General features: G+C 40.3%; 1 protein-coding gene across 1 annotated transcript in view; it reads right to left on the bottom strand.

Annotated features, from left to right (window-relative positions):
• Positions 1-16,795, bottom strand: part of arhgef28a (Rho guanine nucleotide exchange factor 28a) — a 48,681-nt gene that overhangs the window by 13,289 nt on the left and 18,597 nt on the right. Inside the window, exons 10-33 of the mRNA XM_088010824.1 lie at positions 12,783-12,892; positions 12,470-12,711; positions 12,197-12,371; positions 11,999-12,095; positions 11,498-11,593; positions 10,566-10,608; positions 9,689-9,790; positions 8,998-9,121; positions 7,790-7,925; positions 7,662-7,717; positions 7,514-7,574; positions 7,258-7,393; positions 7,057-7,172; positions 5,886-6,032; positions 5,338-5,588; positions 5,146-5,271; positions 4,943-5,060; positions 4,591-4,839; positions 4,404-4,480; positions 4,141-4,319; positions 3,378-3,469; positions 3,085-3,270; positions 1,958-2,169; positions 1,286-1,333 (exon numbers count right to left, since the gene is read on the bottom strand). Of these exons, the coding sequence (XP_087866950.1) occupies positions 1,286-1,333; positions 1,958-2,169; positions 3,085-3,270; positions 3,378-3,469; positions 4,141-4,319; positions 4,404-4,480; positions 4,591-4,839; positions 4,943-5,060; positions 5,146-5,271; positions 5,338-5,588; positions 5,886-6,032; positions 7,057-7,172; positions 7,258-7,393; positions 7,514-7,574; positions 7,662-7,717; positions 7,790-7,925; positions 8,998-9,121; positions 9,689-9,790; positions 10,566-10,608; positions 11,498-11,593; positions 11,999-12,095; positions 12,197-12,371; positions 12,470-12,711; positions 12,783-12,892 (3,179 nt within the window). The remainder of the gene's footprint in view (positions 1-1,285; positions 1,334-1,957; positions 2,170-3,084; positions 3,271-3,377; positions 3,470-4,140; positions 4,320-4,403; positions 4,481-4,590; positions 4,840-4,942; positions 5,061-5,145; positions 5,272-5,337; positions 5,589-5,885; positions 6,033-7,056; positions 7,173-7,257; positions 7,394-7,513; positions 7,575-7,661; positions 7,718-7,789; positions 7,926-8,997; positions 9,122-9,688; positions 9,791-10,565; positions 10,609-11,497; positions 11,594-11,998; positions 12,096-12,196; positions 12,372-12,469; positions 12,712-12,782; positions 12,893-16,795) is intronic.

Here is a 16,795-nt window from a genome sequence, read left to right as displayed (position 1 = left end):
AATGAACGTTAAATTCTAATGAACATTTAATACTTCAACTGTAAGACATGTTGAATATAAAAAAGTAAACAAAATAAAATAAATTATGAAGTCTCTCTGTCCTTCACAAAAAGTGGCTAGTTGAGACAAAAGCGTTTTGTCATGCAGTTTTTGGCAGAGAAGGAGAGAGAAAAGAAAAAAATGATGCATAATGCAAATGGAAATTACTGAGCTCATTTTAATTTATCCTGTGGTTAATTGATTTATTGCTTACTGCGACAGGCCTAGCAAAAACAAAACAGAAAATGTTCATTTTGTTCTGCCACATGCTATATAATAAAAAATTTTAAAAAAGATTTTAGAGGGGCACTTTTTTTCTTCTTCAGTGTAAAAAGGGCAGGCACTCTATCACCTCCTTATGTCTATCTGTGCACATCCCTGCTCATGTGCATCCTTGTTGCAGGTGATTTGAATGTCAAATTAAAATGGAAATTATAATCAGGTTCAACTGGTGACCTAGTTTTTTCCCCCCTTGCATCCACTTTACTGATAGAATCACTGGTTTTGGTTTCAGACACATGAGGGAAAACAAAACTTTGAATATGAAAATCACATTGTGATCAAAACCCCTAAATCCAAACAGGAACGCACACACACACACACATACACACACAAACCAAATGCAAATACAAACACACACACCCTCTCTACATAAATTTACATTTTATAGCGAGCGAGGAGTGTGTGCATTGCCAAACAAAAGACCCTCCTGTGTTTCTGAGCAAAAAATAATAATAATCATTTGGGGGAAGAGCTCCTGTTGCTTGCTTCCTTTGGCTTCAAACAGTCAAACACAGCGCTGTTGCTCTGTTTGTCAAACCTGCGGCTTTGGGTCTCTTCTGCAAACAAATATATCTGTGTGGTAGCTAAACATAGATGAGTAAAGTCAGAATCTACCAAAGAAGGTGTAGCTTGCAAATATATATATATATTGTTTCGATTTCAACAAGGTTTTCTGGGATTCTTTTTACAACAAATAAAATGCTCTTTATCTCTTAAAAGAATGAAAAAAGCATGAATTTGACACTGGACTTAAAGATTGAGCCTGAGCTACAGTTTTGTTTTTTTGTTTTTTAGATGAACAAAATAAGATTGATGAGTTTTTATGGTACAGTTAAAGTTTAGACATAAAACTGTGGCAAGACTACAAATAAAAACATGAGTATCTATCTGCAAAATGAGTAGAAATCACAAAAAAATCTGATTCCATTTTACAAACATGCACTACTTCTTGTTCTGCTCTTACCTGCAAACTGTAGAGTAACTGAGTCAAGGTTTGGACACTGTCAGCAGCCTGTTGGAGAAAAAAACAATCAAATAACAATCCAGGTCAACAAATCAATCATGTTTTTTAATGCAATATTTAACATCAGTGTCAAAATTATTCAAAATAAGAAGCTGCATGGGGACTTCAAAATGCATTTCAATCATGGTAAGAGTAGATTCATGCAGCAATTGCGCCCCCTCCAGGCAAAATCCGTCCCTACAGCATCATTCAGGAGCCCCCATTACCTGACAGGAGCCGACAAGAAAACAACTCATTCTTATCGGTGTAATTTAGCTCACAGGTCATAAAGGGTGCAGAGAGCAGCACAAACGCACTAACGGCTTTGGAACAAGCCTCCATATCTATTTTTAATGCCGCAGGATCTTTAAGAGCTAAATGGACTTCCCTTTATTACGAGTCTATCAATAATTCACAACATTAAGATTGAAATGTAATTCTAACAGACAGTGATCAATTATTAAAGGAACACCAGGCTGATATCTGTAAATAGGGTGAAAAAAAAGAACAAGAACCTGAGAGAGGCCGTTACCTCTGCAGCCCCACCTTACCTGAACCACAGCAGTAATGGGTGGATTAACAATTTACTGCATAAAACTAGGAAAACAACCAGGAAAAGAAATGAATTTCTACCTCAGAGTCAACTGTACTCTGGTGTTTTTTCTGCGAGTCAGATGGAGGCTGCAGGTCAAAAGTGTCGCTCCGGTTTCCCCCGTTTTCCTCCGAAGTGTCGGATGAGGGATCGGACAGAGCGGTGGGGCTGATGGGAAACACCGAGTCCGAGTCCTGGCTGTGACTCGACAGAGAGCGGGCCTTGGACGACAGCGCGGCTTTGAGGTTCTCAGCTGGAAAGCAAACGGAAAAAAAAACAAAACACGTGGCTGAAATAAAAGAGAACGATCCTGAGCAAGAGCAGCACACAATGGAAAACAGTATAATATAAGCATGTTAATATTTTAAGAGTAGTTTTTTTTTTTTTTTTTTTACATTTTAGTCAAAAATATAGATTGTCTCCATTTCCAATCTGCAACAGTTTATCAAATCAGGACTTGAGATTCATTAATCACACAACCAAAGATTGGAACCAGCTAGTTTATCTTTCATTGTCCCTAATTGGCAGGTCAAACATGTAAAAAAATAACTTTTTTTTTTTGCTCATTGAACACATCAGTAGTCAGAACTCCCAGCATTTTTAGTCTACAGCATGTACCCTGATGCACTATTTTCAAGTCAAATACAAACCTGATAAATATTAAGGAGCGTGCTTTAATACAGAAATAGGAATAATCTTTCAATTCCTTAATTTCTGTTACATTTAACACTACGGCCTCTTTAATAATCCTGCAGCATATTTTTTTCTCTTTTATGTGTCAAAAAGTGAATGCAAATCAAAAGTGTTAAAGGTAAAAGTCTCCAAAACAGTAAAATTGTTCCTCTCTTATTTTGAATTCGTAGGATTATATAGAAATACACAGCAGCGTCTGAAATAGTTTTATTTTTTTATGAATCTACTTTTTTAATCTTTTAGAAAACACAATACCTTCCAAAAACTCACTCTGAAAAGTAAATGAAATAATTTAAATTTTTCAATATTGTTCCAGAGTTTGACAATCAAATTTCCTACATTTTTGGATTATTCAGTACTGCAAATAAACTCTGTCTTTATAGATTTGTTGTGTGATATTTCAGCTAAGCAGGCTGAGATTTTATGTATCAGGTAAATAAAATATGGCTAGAAATGCCATACTGTTATGTCCCACCTTCTTGCAGAGCAGCAGCCAGTAGCGCAGCGGCCTGCGGCAGGTCCTCTGACTGAGGCTGCACCAGCAGTCGCGGCTCCACCAGCGCGCCGTCCGTCCTCCCGCTGAGTGCGGACAGCTCTGTGTAGATCTGCAGCTTCTCCTCCAGGCTGGAGCAGATCTGCTGGTCTTGACTCGTCAAGCTCTCTGATACGTAGTTTCAGGCATTTCAAAGATTAGAAAAAAAATAAAAATGCCTCCCTCCCAACTCCCGACGGCAGAATATACACAACACCTGCTTGGAACGAATTTACCTTGTATCTTGAGGATCTTCTGGAAACAAGCCTCAGCAGTTCGCTTCTCCTCTTCTGATTCACTTGCGTATTCTTCCGGTTCCTCAGGGCAGCTGAGTCAAACAATACAATACAATTAACAATATAGAAGTAAAAAACATTGTTATATTTGTCACGTTACAACTATGAATTCAAATATTTTTTTCCTTCTGGATTTTACATGACAGATCAACACAAGGTAAAGTAGAAGCGATTTATTATGGTTTTGCACAATTTTAATGTCTCTAAAGGTGTTTAGGATTCAGGTGTTTTTCAGATACACTCTCAGTTGGGCTACGGTTGCCACTAAATATTGTTTAACTTGTACCATGTTTCCAGTGATAACTGTTATTATTATATAAGCATCTGTTTGTTGTTGTAGTGTCTTGGTTTAATTGGTTTTCCTCTTTCTGCAAATTTAGAGGCAGATTTCCAGGGTGTTTATTTGTGTTCTCTCTATGCTTCTTTTTCACTCTTTTCCCTTTAAACCTTTTCCACAACTTCCCACCCCTTTCTTTTTTATCTAGTGTCCATTACATTTGAAATAAACTCAAAGACAAAAGTCTTGTGAATGTACATGTGTTGGACACACACTTTGACACTCGGACAACAAATCGTGAATGCCAAAATAAATTACAAAACATACAGTCTTGGAGTCACATGAAGCTTTGAATTTCGTGGTTGGAATGTAACAAAAACGTATTAATGCATCAAGTGGCTCTGAAAGCTCCAGACACAAACCAACCTTTCTACGGCCTCTCTAATGAGCCTCATCCAGGTATTTCGCTCCTCTTTGGATGAAGTGTGGACCTCGTACATTTCTGGGCCTGCAGAAGAGGCACTGATCAAAAACATCCCTTTCTCCTCGTTCGCCACTTCCCGAACTATTAACTTCTGCAGCGCAATGACAGGAGGCTTTTGGTCCTATGGAAAAAGTGTAGAAAATGCCTTAGAGTGCTACAGGCAAAGATGATAGTAACTCCCATGATATTTATTTGTTGCACTCACCACAGCAGCAAATGTGTATTTCTGGTCTTTCTCTTGAAGGAAGACGAGTACGTCTGTGAGGAGGAGCGCCAGGACATCTAGGACAGTCAACATAAGCAGAAAGTAATGTCACAAGATCAATTTCAATATAATAACTCAATCACATTAACTGTGAAGCAACAATCAGCAGGGAATCATATATTCTCACCCTTAAGGCGACTAGTGGCGGTCTTCCACAGCAGCATGCCCTGGTGTCTGAGCGTTTGACCCATCATGTCCTGCTTGCGGAAGATCTTGCCGCTCTTCAGCTTGGCCGCGCTGCGGTTCTCCATGCGGTTCCACACTTCCTGTAGCCTCTGGTGGCGCTCGTATTCGCTGACTCTCACGTCCACGGCCGCTATCACGTCCCGAATGTGAGTCAGGGCTTTGGAAAGGTTGGCATGCTCCTCCGTTTGCTCTGGAAGATCAGAAAGGACAAAAAAGATACAACAATTTTGGTGTGCTTGTTTCAGTCCCTGCAGTGACTGTGATTTAACAGCAGAGGGCAGTAGCTGCCTGACCTTGAGTATAGTGTAGGATCCTCTCCAGCAGCACTGGGTATTTTGTGATCCTTTGAGTTACCAGCAAAATGCATTCTGGGATCTCTCTCCGCCGCACCAAAGAGTTATGACCTTGTTGCTTTAAAGATGAATAGATTTTATTACACAGTGTTTATCTCCACTAAATTGTAACGATGCTAAATAACTTTTAGGACAGGAAATACCTTAATGAAGCTTTGAAATCTCTTATTATGCTGCATGAGATCCTTAAAAAAGGTGACTGCTTCGTTGTGATGACTGCAGAACTCTCCGTACACCTGCTTCATTTTTTCTCCATTCTCTTCTGAGAACTACAGGCAGGTTTCATTATTGCACTGGACTCTGAAATATTGATAACTTGTAAAGCTAGGGCTAACCTGTCGTAGCAAGATGTCACCGATTTGCTGTATCAGGTAGTTCCTGTGACCCGGGGGCTGCACGGAGCTGTGACGCCGCTCCTTCATGGCAGCGAAGAAGGCGTGGTGGAAGGCGAGCAGCTGGTCCAGGCAGGGAAACACCCGCTCCACCGACTCGGCGTCCAGCTGCACCTCTTCCTTCATGCCTCGCCGGAAAACCTCGGCCATGATGTGCAGAGTCTGAAGGTGGTGGAGCTCAGTCTGCATCAGCTCTGTGTCGGGTCAAACGCTCAATCAGCACTAGCTACAAACTTCAATCCAAAGTCATATATTGTTGTATTGTGAAGAGGAAAAAAAAAGAGATTTGACTAATACAGATGAAGGCAAAAACTTTTGTTTTCCTCTTTTTTCTTCTGCTTCACAACTTTATCTTGGTCTTTCACAACCAGTGGTGTCAAGAGGAAGAGAAATGCTGCTTACATAAATGTTACTCAATCTGATAATTTTTGAAACAATTATGTGACTTACAGCACATGAGAAAACAAATCATCCCTTTAACGTTTGCTTACCGTAGATAACGTCCTGCCTCTTGACGGCCCGCTTGTCTTGCCTCTTGCAAAACTTGTGCTCCACCGTCAAACTCCACGACTCGGCATCGTAATCAGCAGAATCCGCTAAAATGTTGCCGTGAGTCTGAATGTACGAGTCCACACAGTCTGAGGACAGAGAAAGGTGCAAAATTAACTCTGATCGTTTTTCTTTTACATAAACGGTCTTCACTGTGCTTTTAAAACGGACATCCGCTTTGATATGTTTTGTTCTCAGCATTTGCTTGGATTTTGAGCCAGAGCCTGCAAAGAAATTCAGTTAAAAAGACTAATTTCTTTTTTCATCCTTATCAGTGACATCCACCATTAGCTGGCTGTGAGGAAAAAAAATTAGAGGCTAAATTTGGAAGATGCCAAGCCTAATTAAAAAGGAATTGTGCTCGACGCGGTTCAAAAGAAATGTCGAACTGAAGCAAAAGATTTTTCACCATCAGATATAAAGAGGTGAGATGATCAAGAATGTTGATTCTTAACACATTTTTGAAGATCAAATACTATGATGTCAATTTTATGTTCATTTAAATTGACTTAAGCTTAAATTTCATTAAGAGGTCATACATGGTACATTCAAAACAACAACACCAGGAATAACTGGAAAAGCCACAGAAAAATAATTATTGAAAAATGGATGGAAATGTAATTTCCCTCTTACTTTCAAACCATTTGAAGTAAAAATTATGACTGAAAGTTGCATTTTCTTATGTTTTTCCCCAAACATCTATTATTGAACATCTTTTTTGAGGTGAGAAACTTGCTTTTTTTTAGTCATTTACCACTTTGAGGGAAGAGTGTCAGACTATGTGGGTTAAAAGAAATGCATTTCTTTTAGAGATGTACAAATGAATTGGTTCTGACCGGAAAAAAATGACTTTTAGGTTGAATGGACCCTCAAAAATCTGATATTATTTTGGTCAGAGTAGGCAACAAATCCAAGCGTTAACAGATTATGATTAACAGATTATCTAGAGCAAAATATTTCGATCTGTGAAAAATCTGGATCTACTAATATTTACACTAGTAAGTCAAAGCTTTACAAAGCAGGAGACCAGAAACCGACGCAGATCTAATGCATATCTAATTTTTCTTTTGCTTTGTGGATATTTTCAACATGAAGCCTTACTGGATCTCATACCGTCTCCGAAGGATGACTCATTAGAGGCAGAGGAGCCTGGAGTTGGCAGGAGCTCCTCCGAATGGCTTTTCGGCCTCAGGGCTTCAGATTCTGCCTCTGAACTCTCGCAGAGCATACTGTACCACAAAGTGGAACACGGGAGTGTGTTATTACTATTATCATCCCATTAATCTAAGTAATAAACTCCAACTGCGCAATGACCTGTCACTGTTGGGTAAGCTTCCAGGCAAAGAGCATGACTGCGTCCCAGTGTCCTTCCTCTCCTTTGGGGTGAGGACAGGTTGAGGAGCAGAAATGGGGATCACAGAATGGGATGGACTGTCTCTCACTGTGAAGTCTGAGGGGAAAATAGACAAAGATCAGTTATTATACTTAAAAAAAACAGCAAATGCCAAACTTTTTTCTGCATTGTTTTGTTAAATCTGTAATGCTCAACTTAGACTCTGTAAAATCTTACTCTGTGGAAGAGACGCCGTCTTGCTTTTCTCCACGGTATTCACAGATCTATCCTGTAGTTTCTAAGCAACATATAAGAAAATCTGATTAAAGCTCTATTGAGACCATTTTATTTTTCAAGTAGAGAACCAAATAAAAAGCGGACCAACCTTCAAGCACGGCGGGACGGACTCCTTACAGCTCTTATGGACAATAGCGGTGCAACCTGAGGGAGGAACGAGCCACTGATGATTTCAGTCAGGTGACTCCTGGGAGTTTGAGTTTACCTTTCACCCACCTGAGCAGTGCAGAAGGTCCTTCCCAGAAGCTGGTTTGTCACACACCACACACAGCGTGGGACCTAAACAGGGGCCCGTTGCAAACCGGTGGCCGTTCAGGTGCTTATCCTTGGCTTCTCTGTCCTTCCCTTTCCCCTTCGAAAACCGTGCCAGAGACATAGGTGTCAACAGAAAACCGTACAGATAACTACACCTACATCTACAGTGTAACAGTCACATTAAAGACTGGCTTCAGAGAATGTCTTCTACAGTTTCGATTTCACACGTTAAATATACCTCGAGCCTGAGTGTGGGGAAAAAAAAAAAAAAAAAAAGCATGGAAGCAATTCCCGCCTCCCTCCAAGCTGTAAGAAAAGTCCTCGGACTCGGAAGCAGACCAAAGTGTAAACAACAGATTGAAATCGGGGAGGGCTTCCAGTCCCTGTGCTGACTCAACAACCGCGGATTAATCATTGAAAGGGAAGAGGCCGGACACCATGTTTGGTCTGTCGCTCTGACCTTGAGTTATTCCCAGAACTCTGTCCTGGTTGAGTCTCTCAGAAAGCCAAAAGACAATTGCACAGTTCATACCAGAGAGTGGAGCCGGGAATTGTAAAGCTTCAGCATCTTTACTGAGACGAGAGGTGGGATTTATTTGATTCAGTACAGAGCTATTGTTCCAAAAACACTCCATAACAGAGTTAGGATCAGGTTACGGAAAGGATGGGTAAGGTTGAGTTCGAGGTGGATCTGTGGGATTTATTATAACAACTAAAAATGAAAAGAAAGGATTTAAATTTTAAATTATTAGGATGTACAGTGAATAGCTCTAAAAACTAAACATTCTCATCATAAATTAGTTACACTGTTTTGTAGTGTAACTTTAGCACTCAAAACCAGAATTATTTTGTAATGTTTCAAATCAGTTAATATTTATTGATGATCACATGGAACCAAGTGTGGGGAAGAAATTTCAAGCAGCAAAATTAACAATCCGAACCATGACGTCTGGTTTGGGAGTTTGCACCCAGTTTATTGATATCATAATAAACCATGATTCTTATAACAACAGCTAAAAGTAGTAAGTCATTCTATTATTGCCTCTGCTTAGTTCCAGGTACTGCAGGCTGACCCGTTTTTCTCAACAGCGACAAAAACCAAGCACTAAGGACAACATTGATGCTGCTCCAATATGCATCCCTAGTTGGAAATCTGCAGTTGGGCTTACCTTGCTCTTGTTGCGTGTGCTGGACATCCTGTTCTTCAGAAAGCTGAATGTGCGAGTGACTCTATACTTCTCTGACTCTGCCTTGGTAGGAATGTTGCACTGCTCCAACTCCTCTTCTTCAATCCTGCACAAAAAAAAAGGTCCCAAAGTTTTATAACTGCAGATACAGAGTGGATGATTTTCATAAGGCAGACTCAAAATTGTCACTTTTTTTTTCCTTCTTCTTCTTGTTTTTCTTGGGAGGTAAAGAAAACAACAAAGTCAAGCAGAACAAAAGCTGGTTTTGAGATAAATCTCCAGGTAAATGAAAAGTATCCGGTTAGTTTAAGGTGCAAAGGTTCATTCTCAAATCGGATGTGTTTCGGAGCAGGGCATTCCCGGATAGTCAAAGCAACGACATGAAAACATCTCAAGAATCCTTTTTGTTAGTAAGTAAAATGTAAGAAAACTGTGTTCCGCTTCTGCACTGCTGTGACGTGAGAACGAGTAAGAGTTAGAAGCAGAGCTAAAGGCTAAAAACATCCGAGACGGACTAAGACACCTGTGCATGCTACAGTCAGTGGGGGCTCAAGTTGCTCTAGCGCTGTTGGGAGCCAGATGGGGAAGGAGCTACCAGTTTTGTTTTGGGTTAGTATCTCCATCTGCGGGACAGTCAGGGAGAGGTCAACAGAGGTCGGTCCCGTACACATACTCTTTGAGAAACTCAGACAGGGTGAGATGCTGCAGCGACTCTGCCAGCTCAGCGCTGCCCTCGTCGTCAGCGGACTGGGCCCGCTTACGGAACCTAACCTCTCTGGAAAACACACGGACACACACACACTGAAGCTTTGTGAAGCCATAGAAATAAAAAGACATCATACATACACTGCTTGTAAAATATTAAAGTTTATCTCTGCGATTTGCAGCCGGTCTTATATCTTCCTCTAAGACTAAGTAGTTATCAGGGAGAAAATGGATGTCAGTGAAATATTTGACTTTGCTTGTGTTGGAACAGGAGCCAAATGATGAAGTGAATATAAAGTATTAATAATGAATACTTTATATTCATTATAAAGTGGCTTCTGGTTTTATTTTAGCCAGAAGCCACAAGTTAAACCATCCGCTCCTTTAAGAAAAGTCTCGGCAGCATCATGCTTTAGGACCACAGCCGAAGGGAATGAGGAAGGAGTTAAATATCAGTAAATATAGGGTAATCTTTGATAAAAACCTATGAGAGGCTGCAAAATATCTGAGGCAGAAGTTCACCTGTTATCATTTGGGTGATAATGACCCAAAATATACAACCAGAACTTCTATGAAATCCATTTGAAAACAGACAAGGATGAGCGAGTTTGCCAAGTCTTGCTAAGTTTTTTTTTTTTTAACTAAATAAATATTCCTTCTACTTGACAACTATGCTCTGCTTTGTTTTGGTCTATCACATGCAATCCCAATAAAATACATGTATATGGGTGGTTGTAATGTGACAGAATGTAAAAAAAAATAAATGAATAAATTCAAGATATACTAAGATATCAATTGAAACTGCAAAGAAAAAAAAATAAGAGTCCGTTATATAAAATTAATACCTTTTATCATTGGGCTGCTCTGAAATGCTGGAGGCTCTTTGTTCTGTGGAGAGATACAAGAGAAGCTGATAAAGTCTTTGATGGAAAACAAAAAGGAAAGCTGCAAAAACATCAATAGTAAAAATAAAGCCTCAATAACTTTCAGTCTTTAACGAGATTTGAAAATCATGAGTGTTTGTGACGAAGGCAAACGAACTGTCTGAACTTCTTCATGCGTTCTAAAAATTGATCTGAGATGCTGATAAATGACAACTTCATCAAAACAGGAACAATAAATGTTAAAGCAGAAGCTCGATTTTATCATGAATCCTCCCAGATTACAAGAAAATGTCATAAAAACTATGACAAAGTACGTCATGAATTTCAATTCATCTAACACTTTTAAAAGGAGCTTTTACTCGCATGCATTTATTTTCATGTCAGATTGTCATTTAAATTAAAAAGAGGCACTTTTTAAATTCTAAGTTTTTTAAGATTAGGATTAACTGAAAGTAGGAATAAAGCTATTCACAGAAATAAAAAAATCAACATAAATTCACTTTTACATAATAGTTCTTATTAATGGAGCTAAATTCATGTCTTTTTAAAACGTTAAAGAAAATATTGTCTAGACTGTCACCTAATTCTCCTTCTTTCCACCAACTAAATAAGTTTGTTTTGCAGATTTTAACATTTCAGACATAAGAATGACCTAAAATGAGACAGGAAGCACAAAAGTGAAAAAAATAATAATCACACAGTTCTGCTAGCTAGAAATGTAAATTCTTATTTTCATAATTTTCCATCTTCAGATGTTGTATCCTTGCTTTCCCAAACACTCTGCCTCACTTACACCCCCCCCCGCCCCCCCCCCCCCACACACACACACAAGTAGAAGTGCTCTCAGTGAAGTGCTGGGTGTGGTGCGGTGGCTGCAGGCGTCCAGTACTTACTGCCTGGGTGGAGCAGAGACAGAGACAGGGTGGATTTAGACAGAGAGAGCGCCTGAAGGAGAGATCGGCTGTGGCTGACGCTGTGGAGAACGCCATCTACAGGGCACAGTGGACAGAAGGCGGCTAACACAACCACTACAGGACGAGGGTGCAAACTATCAGCGTGAACAGTACAGTCAGGTTCCAGCAGAGAGATATGCAGCAGGGTTTGTGTTATTTGACAAATAGGGTGAAAAATTTATATTTCTTTTCAGAAAATGTGCTGCATTTTGAAGCTAAATAACGTCAAGTATGGATATTTTCAAACCCCGTCAAGCTGCACTGTCCAACAACTATGCGAACATGACTGTACTTTATATTAGTGTTAAGACTGTAGCTCACAAATTAACACAACGTGTCAGATTATTCCATTAGTGGAAGAAAATGTCAAGAAAATTAGTGGTGTGTTAGACTGAAATGCTCTGGGTGTTAAGCGGACTGAGTTTTACCGACCGGGGCTACCTTCTGGTGTGTGGTTCTCCCTGGGGTTTCGACTTGGACAGAACTTGGAGTACGAGTAGGAATAGGAGCGAAGTCGAACGCCGTCCTCACTCAAGTCCTAAAAACAAAATGAGGTAAAAATAAATAAATAAATAAATAAATAAATACATAACAGGTGTGAAAAAAAAATGTTTGTCAAAGTGCGACTGCTAATTTTACTTTGGAGATGGGTTCGCACGCCGAGGCCGACTGGCTCCGAGTGCAAGTGAGATCGGGAGCTGGACGCGGAGTTTCCTTTTTGTCTTCGCTTCTGCCAACGTCTGAAAACAGCCGGGAAAGCAGAGACTTTGGCCCCGGAGCTTCTTCCTCACTGTCCACCTCCAGGGCCACCAGGCTGGGCGGCGGCAGCGGGGGGAAATAAAAACATCATAAATAAGTCATGACAACAGGAACACTGGCACGGAGAGACTACAACAAAGGAAAATGTAACACCTGATGTCACAGGTTTCCAACGGCGGGCTGCTTGGCTCGGTGAAGGGCCGACGGCTCAGCCTGGTGAGGGCCCGATCGACTGGTGAGAGAGAGACGGACCCAGGGAGGAGGTCTTCACGGCGGTGCCGAGGCGGAGGGGTGTCGGTCGCGAGAAGATCGTCGGGGTCCCACAAGCCGCCGTCAGTCCCCGTGCTGTCATGCGTCACGTCATCTATTCTTACCTTAACGTCCTCTTCACAAGCCTGAGGTTAAGAACAGAAATGTTAAAAAAAAAAGTTGAGGATAGGATTAACTGAAAAAGAAAATGTACAACCTGAGTCTGCTGGGTGCGATCCGAGTCGTTGACGATGGAAAGTAAAGGGTCCGAAGACCGCTGGCTGAACTGGTTCTGAACTTCTCTGTCCCGTCTGCGGTGCCCATTTACTAAGACAAACACAGCAAAAATCTCATTACGCCTCCCAGTGTGGTCTGTTAAATCTTCTCCATATATTTGCTCGGTCTTTTTTTTTTTTAATCCAACAATGCCAGATCGTTGTTTTTGTAGTGCTGAAGGATTTATTACCAGACTGCCTGGTGAGAAATTACTTTAAAATTCTAACAATTCATCAAGACCTTAGCCAGCTACGTGGACGTCTGCTTAGAGACCGCAGCTTCCAGAGTAATCCAAAGTAATACGACAAGTAATCCGGAAGAAAAAAAAGTTTCTAGCACACACAGAAATGCCAAACTTAGAGAACCGATTATCAACATGTCACAATGCTGGACTATTAAGATATACCTACTTTCTCCTGACTCGTGTTACCCCATGCTTTATTCTGGTTCAGGATTTTCTTTTTTCTTTTTCCCTGCTTTTTTCAAACCACAATGCATCACTCTCTCTTTGCACGAATGTCAAGGCTTAGAGAGAAGAAAGGAAAATATGATGAGCTGCTGCATACCTACTCCTGTTTGACCTTTAAAGGATTGTTTTTGTAAAAAACCTCTACACATCATCCTCGCCGACAGGCCCCATGTGTTTGGTGAAAAATAAGGTGGATTGCATTGACGTTCTCGGAGTCAGGGCCCTTTTGCTGTGATACATCTGCTTAATGTTTGTGCTCACTCTTCTAATATAAAACGGTCAGGTCTTAAATCTTGACAAGCCAACGGCTGGCCTCTCTCGCTGCAATGATGTGCGTAGAGCGATAAAAGTGATAAACGTCAGCATATTACATTATATTACAAGCACATTTTGGACATTTTTTTTAAATTAGTTTCTCTGAATCCAAGGCAGCTGAGCTATTTTCGATAACTGTAGGCTTACAGTATTTTTTCTTTTTAAATGTTGTAAATTTGTCCGTAGTGTAAAGTCTCTTATTTTTTGTTTATATTTTAGCTTGCGAGAATCTGTGTGCATCAATTTTTAGGTTACTTTGCTGCCGAGTTTCCCCACTGAGAAAATATAAAATTTTCTCAATAAAAATAAAAAAATTAAAACCTCTTCTAAAAAAAAAAAACATAAAAATTGAATTAACATTTTTTTCTCGCAGCAATTGTCAAAGAAATAACTGGGGATAATATATTCCTTCTTTTAAAAAATGATTGTCTGAATAAATAAAGATTACATAATATTTTTGGACATGACAGTTATGTCAAACCAGGAAGCATAAGTAATGAAAAACATCAGAATTTCATAAGTACCCTGGAAATGTTGTAAACCTGTGGAAGCCTTGAAGGAATAATTTAGGTTACTGAACTCCTATCATCATCTATAGATTTGCAAATTGAGAGAGAAGATTATTTTTAAAAATACTATATCAAATGTTTGGTTTTAAAACCAATCACAAAGAGCTGGTGGAGACCTGGCCAGAACAAGACTCAAGCAGTGGAAAAAAATAAATTCAGTGGAGTGGGAGGGAAAAAAAAGAAAGAAAAAAAAACTTCCTGCCTGATTTCCAGTAGAACTATCCATTTCAGAAACTGGTAAAAATGGACTTCCTACACTCCTTCTTTCCTGTGACTCATGTAGAAAAACATCGGCGAGCCGACATCGTTTTATTAAAATAAGCGATGGGTAAATGATTAAACACGCAACAAACTGCATCTCCAAGGCTATTTCATGTTTTGCACATGAAATCCTAACCTTCAAAATAACGCGTAGACACAATTTTCCAGCTCAGAACAATGTTAAAGAGGCTCCACGCATGTCTGTGACTGAGCAGAGCAGTACTTGTGCAGTCTGTAAGTACGTGTGCTGCTGCAGCATATCAGCAGGAGTGGCAGAATAACAGCGTGGAAAATTGCCCCGTTTGATGAGTGCGCTTTCCACCCAGTCTTTGATGTCTGAACCAGCCAAGGCTGCACTAATGTAAAGGAAATCCTGGGCATCTCAGAGGCATTTCCTCTTTGCTTCTCTCACACAGTGAAGACACTGGAGTTTAAACACGCTGGGGCAGATGTTTTAGATCCAGGCCTGTCCTTAACTTCTCCCATTTGCAAAGCAGCGTGGCACCCCTTTAAATCCGTTCTACAAACTGAGAAGGGTTGGAGCAACATTTTAAGTAATAAACAGAAAGAAGCAAATCATTTTGAAGTGAAGGGCAAACTCTAATTCTTTTTTTTTTTTTTTTTACAGATTTCTACAAGTAAAAATCTGAAAAGTGCGGTGTGAATTTGTATTCTGCTGACCACGAGTTAGACTGGCAATTAGACTGGACCATTGTAACACATTAAAAGCTTCAATGTGTAAAGAAGAAGGGAAACAGCTTCTGTCTGCAAGTTATGTTTCTGTAACGAGACGGGCGTCTAATGGCTCTTTATAGCTGGATGTGCCGACTCCAATAGTCCTTTAGAAATAAACAATAAAGTCAGGCATGTTTAAGCTCAAGGACTTTGGTTCAGAAACAAAATGACACAATAAAAAAAAAATCATCTTGATTATCCCTGCAAGTAGGAACACAATGACTAAGCTATTCTGGATCATCTCATACTGAAAGTATGACATTTAAGTTCATATCTGTAGAGTTTTTAATTTACAAAAAGAACAAATTCTTAACTAGTTCTGCTGTTTTAATGAAGAAAAAAAACTTAGACATGAGTGATTTTGTGTGGATTTTGAGAAAACTGTTGAAATGATGTATATTATCACTTGACAAGGTGTCAAGGTGTTGACTTGATTTTATGAGTTGAAGATTTAGACTGCTCATCAAAAATAAAAATTTTCAGCAGCAGATTATATCTGGGTATCTTTAACTTTAAATGCAGCCATTTGATGTTGAAAAAACATCAAAGCTCCACAATTAACCTGGGAGTCCCCCCCCAACCCCACATTACGGATCACTGTGTCCCTTTAAATCACACAGGTGAATCTGCCAAGATCACAGGCTCTGTTTCTTACACAGCGTGCCGTTTCCCTGAACACAAAAATAAAAACTTCAGAATCCTGAATCTTTCACGTAACATCCCAACATGCATGCAATGTCTTTCGCTTGCAGCATGAGAAAACGTGGGGAAGGTTTGGAAAGCACTGCGTCTTTATCCTCCTGCTTTTGTGTTTAAATACAACCACAAGCAGAGACATGAAAATCTTCCCTCCGTCCGACCCGAGGGCTGGTGACAGATTGGTCTCTGCTGGTAGACAGAACGTCACGGCGCTTCGCTCCAACAATAACCGACAGGCGCTGAGTTATGTCGGCGAAACCGGAGGAACTATTATGATCATCCTAGCAGATTTGGAAAGAAACAATAACTCTGGCCGCCTCACGTAGATGCAATAACTACTAAAGCATTTGGATGACACAAAGGGATTTTAACTCAAAAGAAAAAAAAAGAAAAAACATTATCTTAAAGTAAGCATGTTGTCTAAACTCTGATGCTTTATAAGCACTTTAGCTTATTAACATTCCAACTCTCGTTCCTTCGTACTGACAGCTCTTCCGTCTAATCGGGGAAGCTGGGGGAGGGGGATGGCAGGGTGACAACTCTGGGGGGAACACAGAGGGGGAAGAGAGGACGAGACACCCAGGTCAGACTGATTCTGAGTGGGACGAACCTGACCCCATTCCCATCTTTGTCCCGGTGATGGGGCAGATTCCTGGACTCTGGAAAAGGACTAGTTGTGGAGTTGTGGCTGGACACGACCAGAACGGGCTTCCAGATCCACAAACCACTGGAGGTCAGGCAGGAGCGCATCCCTCTCTGTGGCTGTGAAATAGTAACTGTATTGATTTCCAGTGATGTGATTCAAAACAGAAGACCGGTTGCGCATCGCGCCAGTCCTAAAATAAAAAAAGGATTCCAGCCGGTGATGGTGTACTGTTCCTACACCCCCGCTGTTCTCTGCAGCCA

Source organism: Poecilia mexicana, unplaced genomic scaffold, assembly GCF_051168715.1.
Source record: "Poecilia mexicana isolate PSO_F unplaced genomic scaffold, ASM5116871v1 scaffold_12, whole genome shotgun sequence".
Taxonomy (NCBI): domain Eukaryota; kingdom Metazoa; phylum Chordata; class Actinopteri; order Cyprinodontiformes; family Poeciliidae; genus Poecilia; species Poecilia mexicana.
Note: the sequence above shows the minus strand (reverse complement) of the source record. Positions and strands in the feature narration are given on the sequence as shown.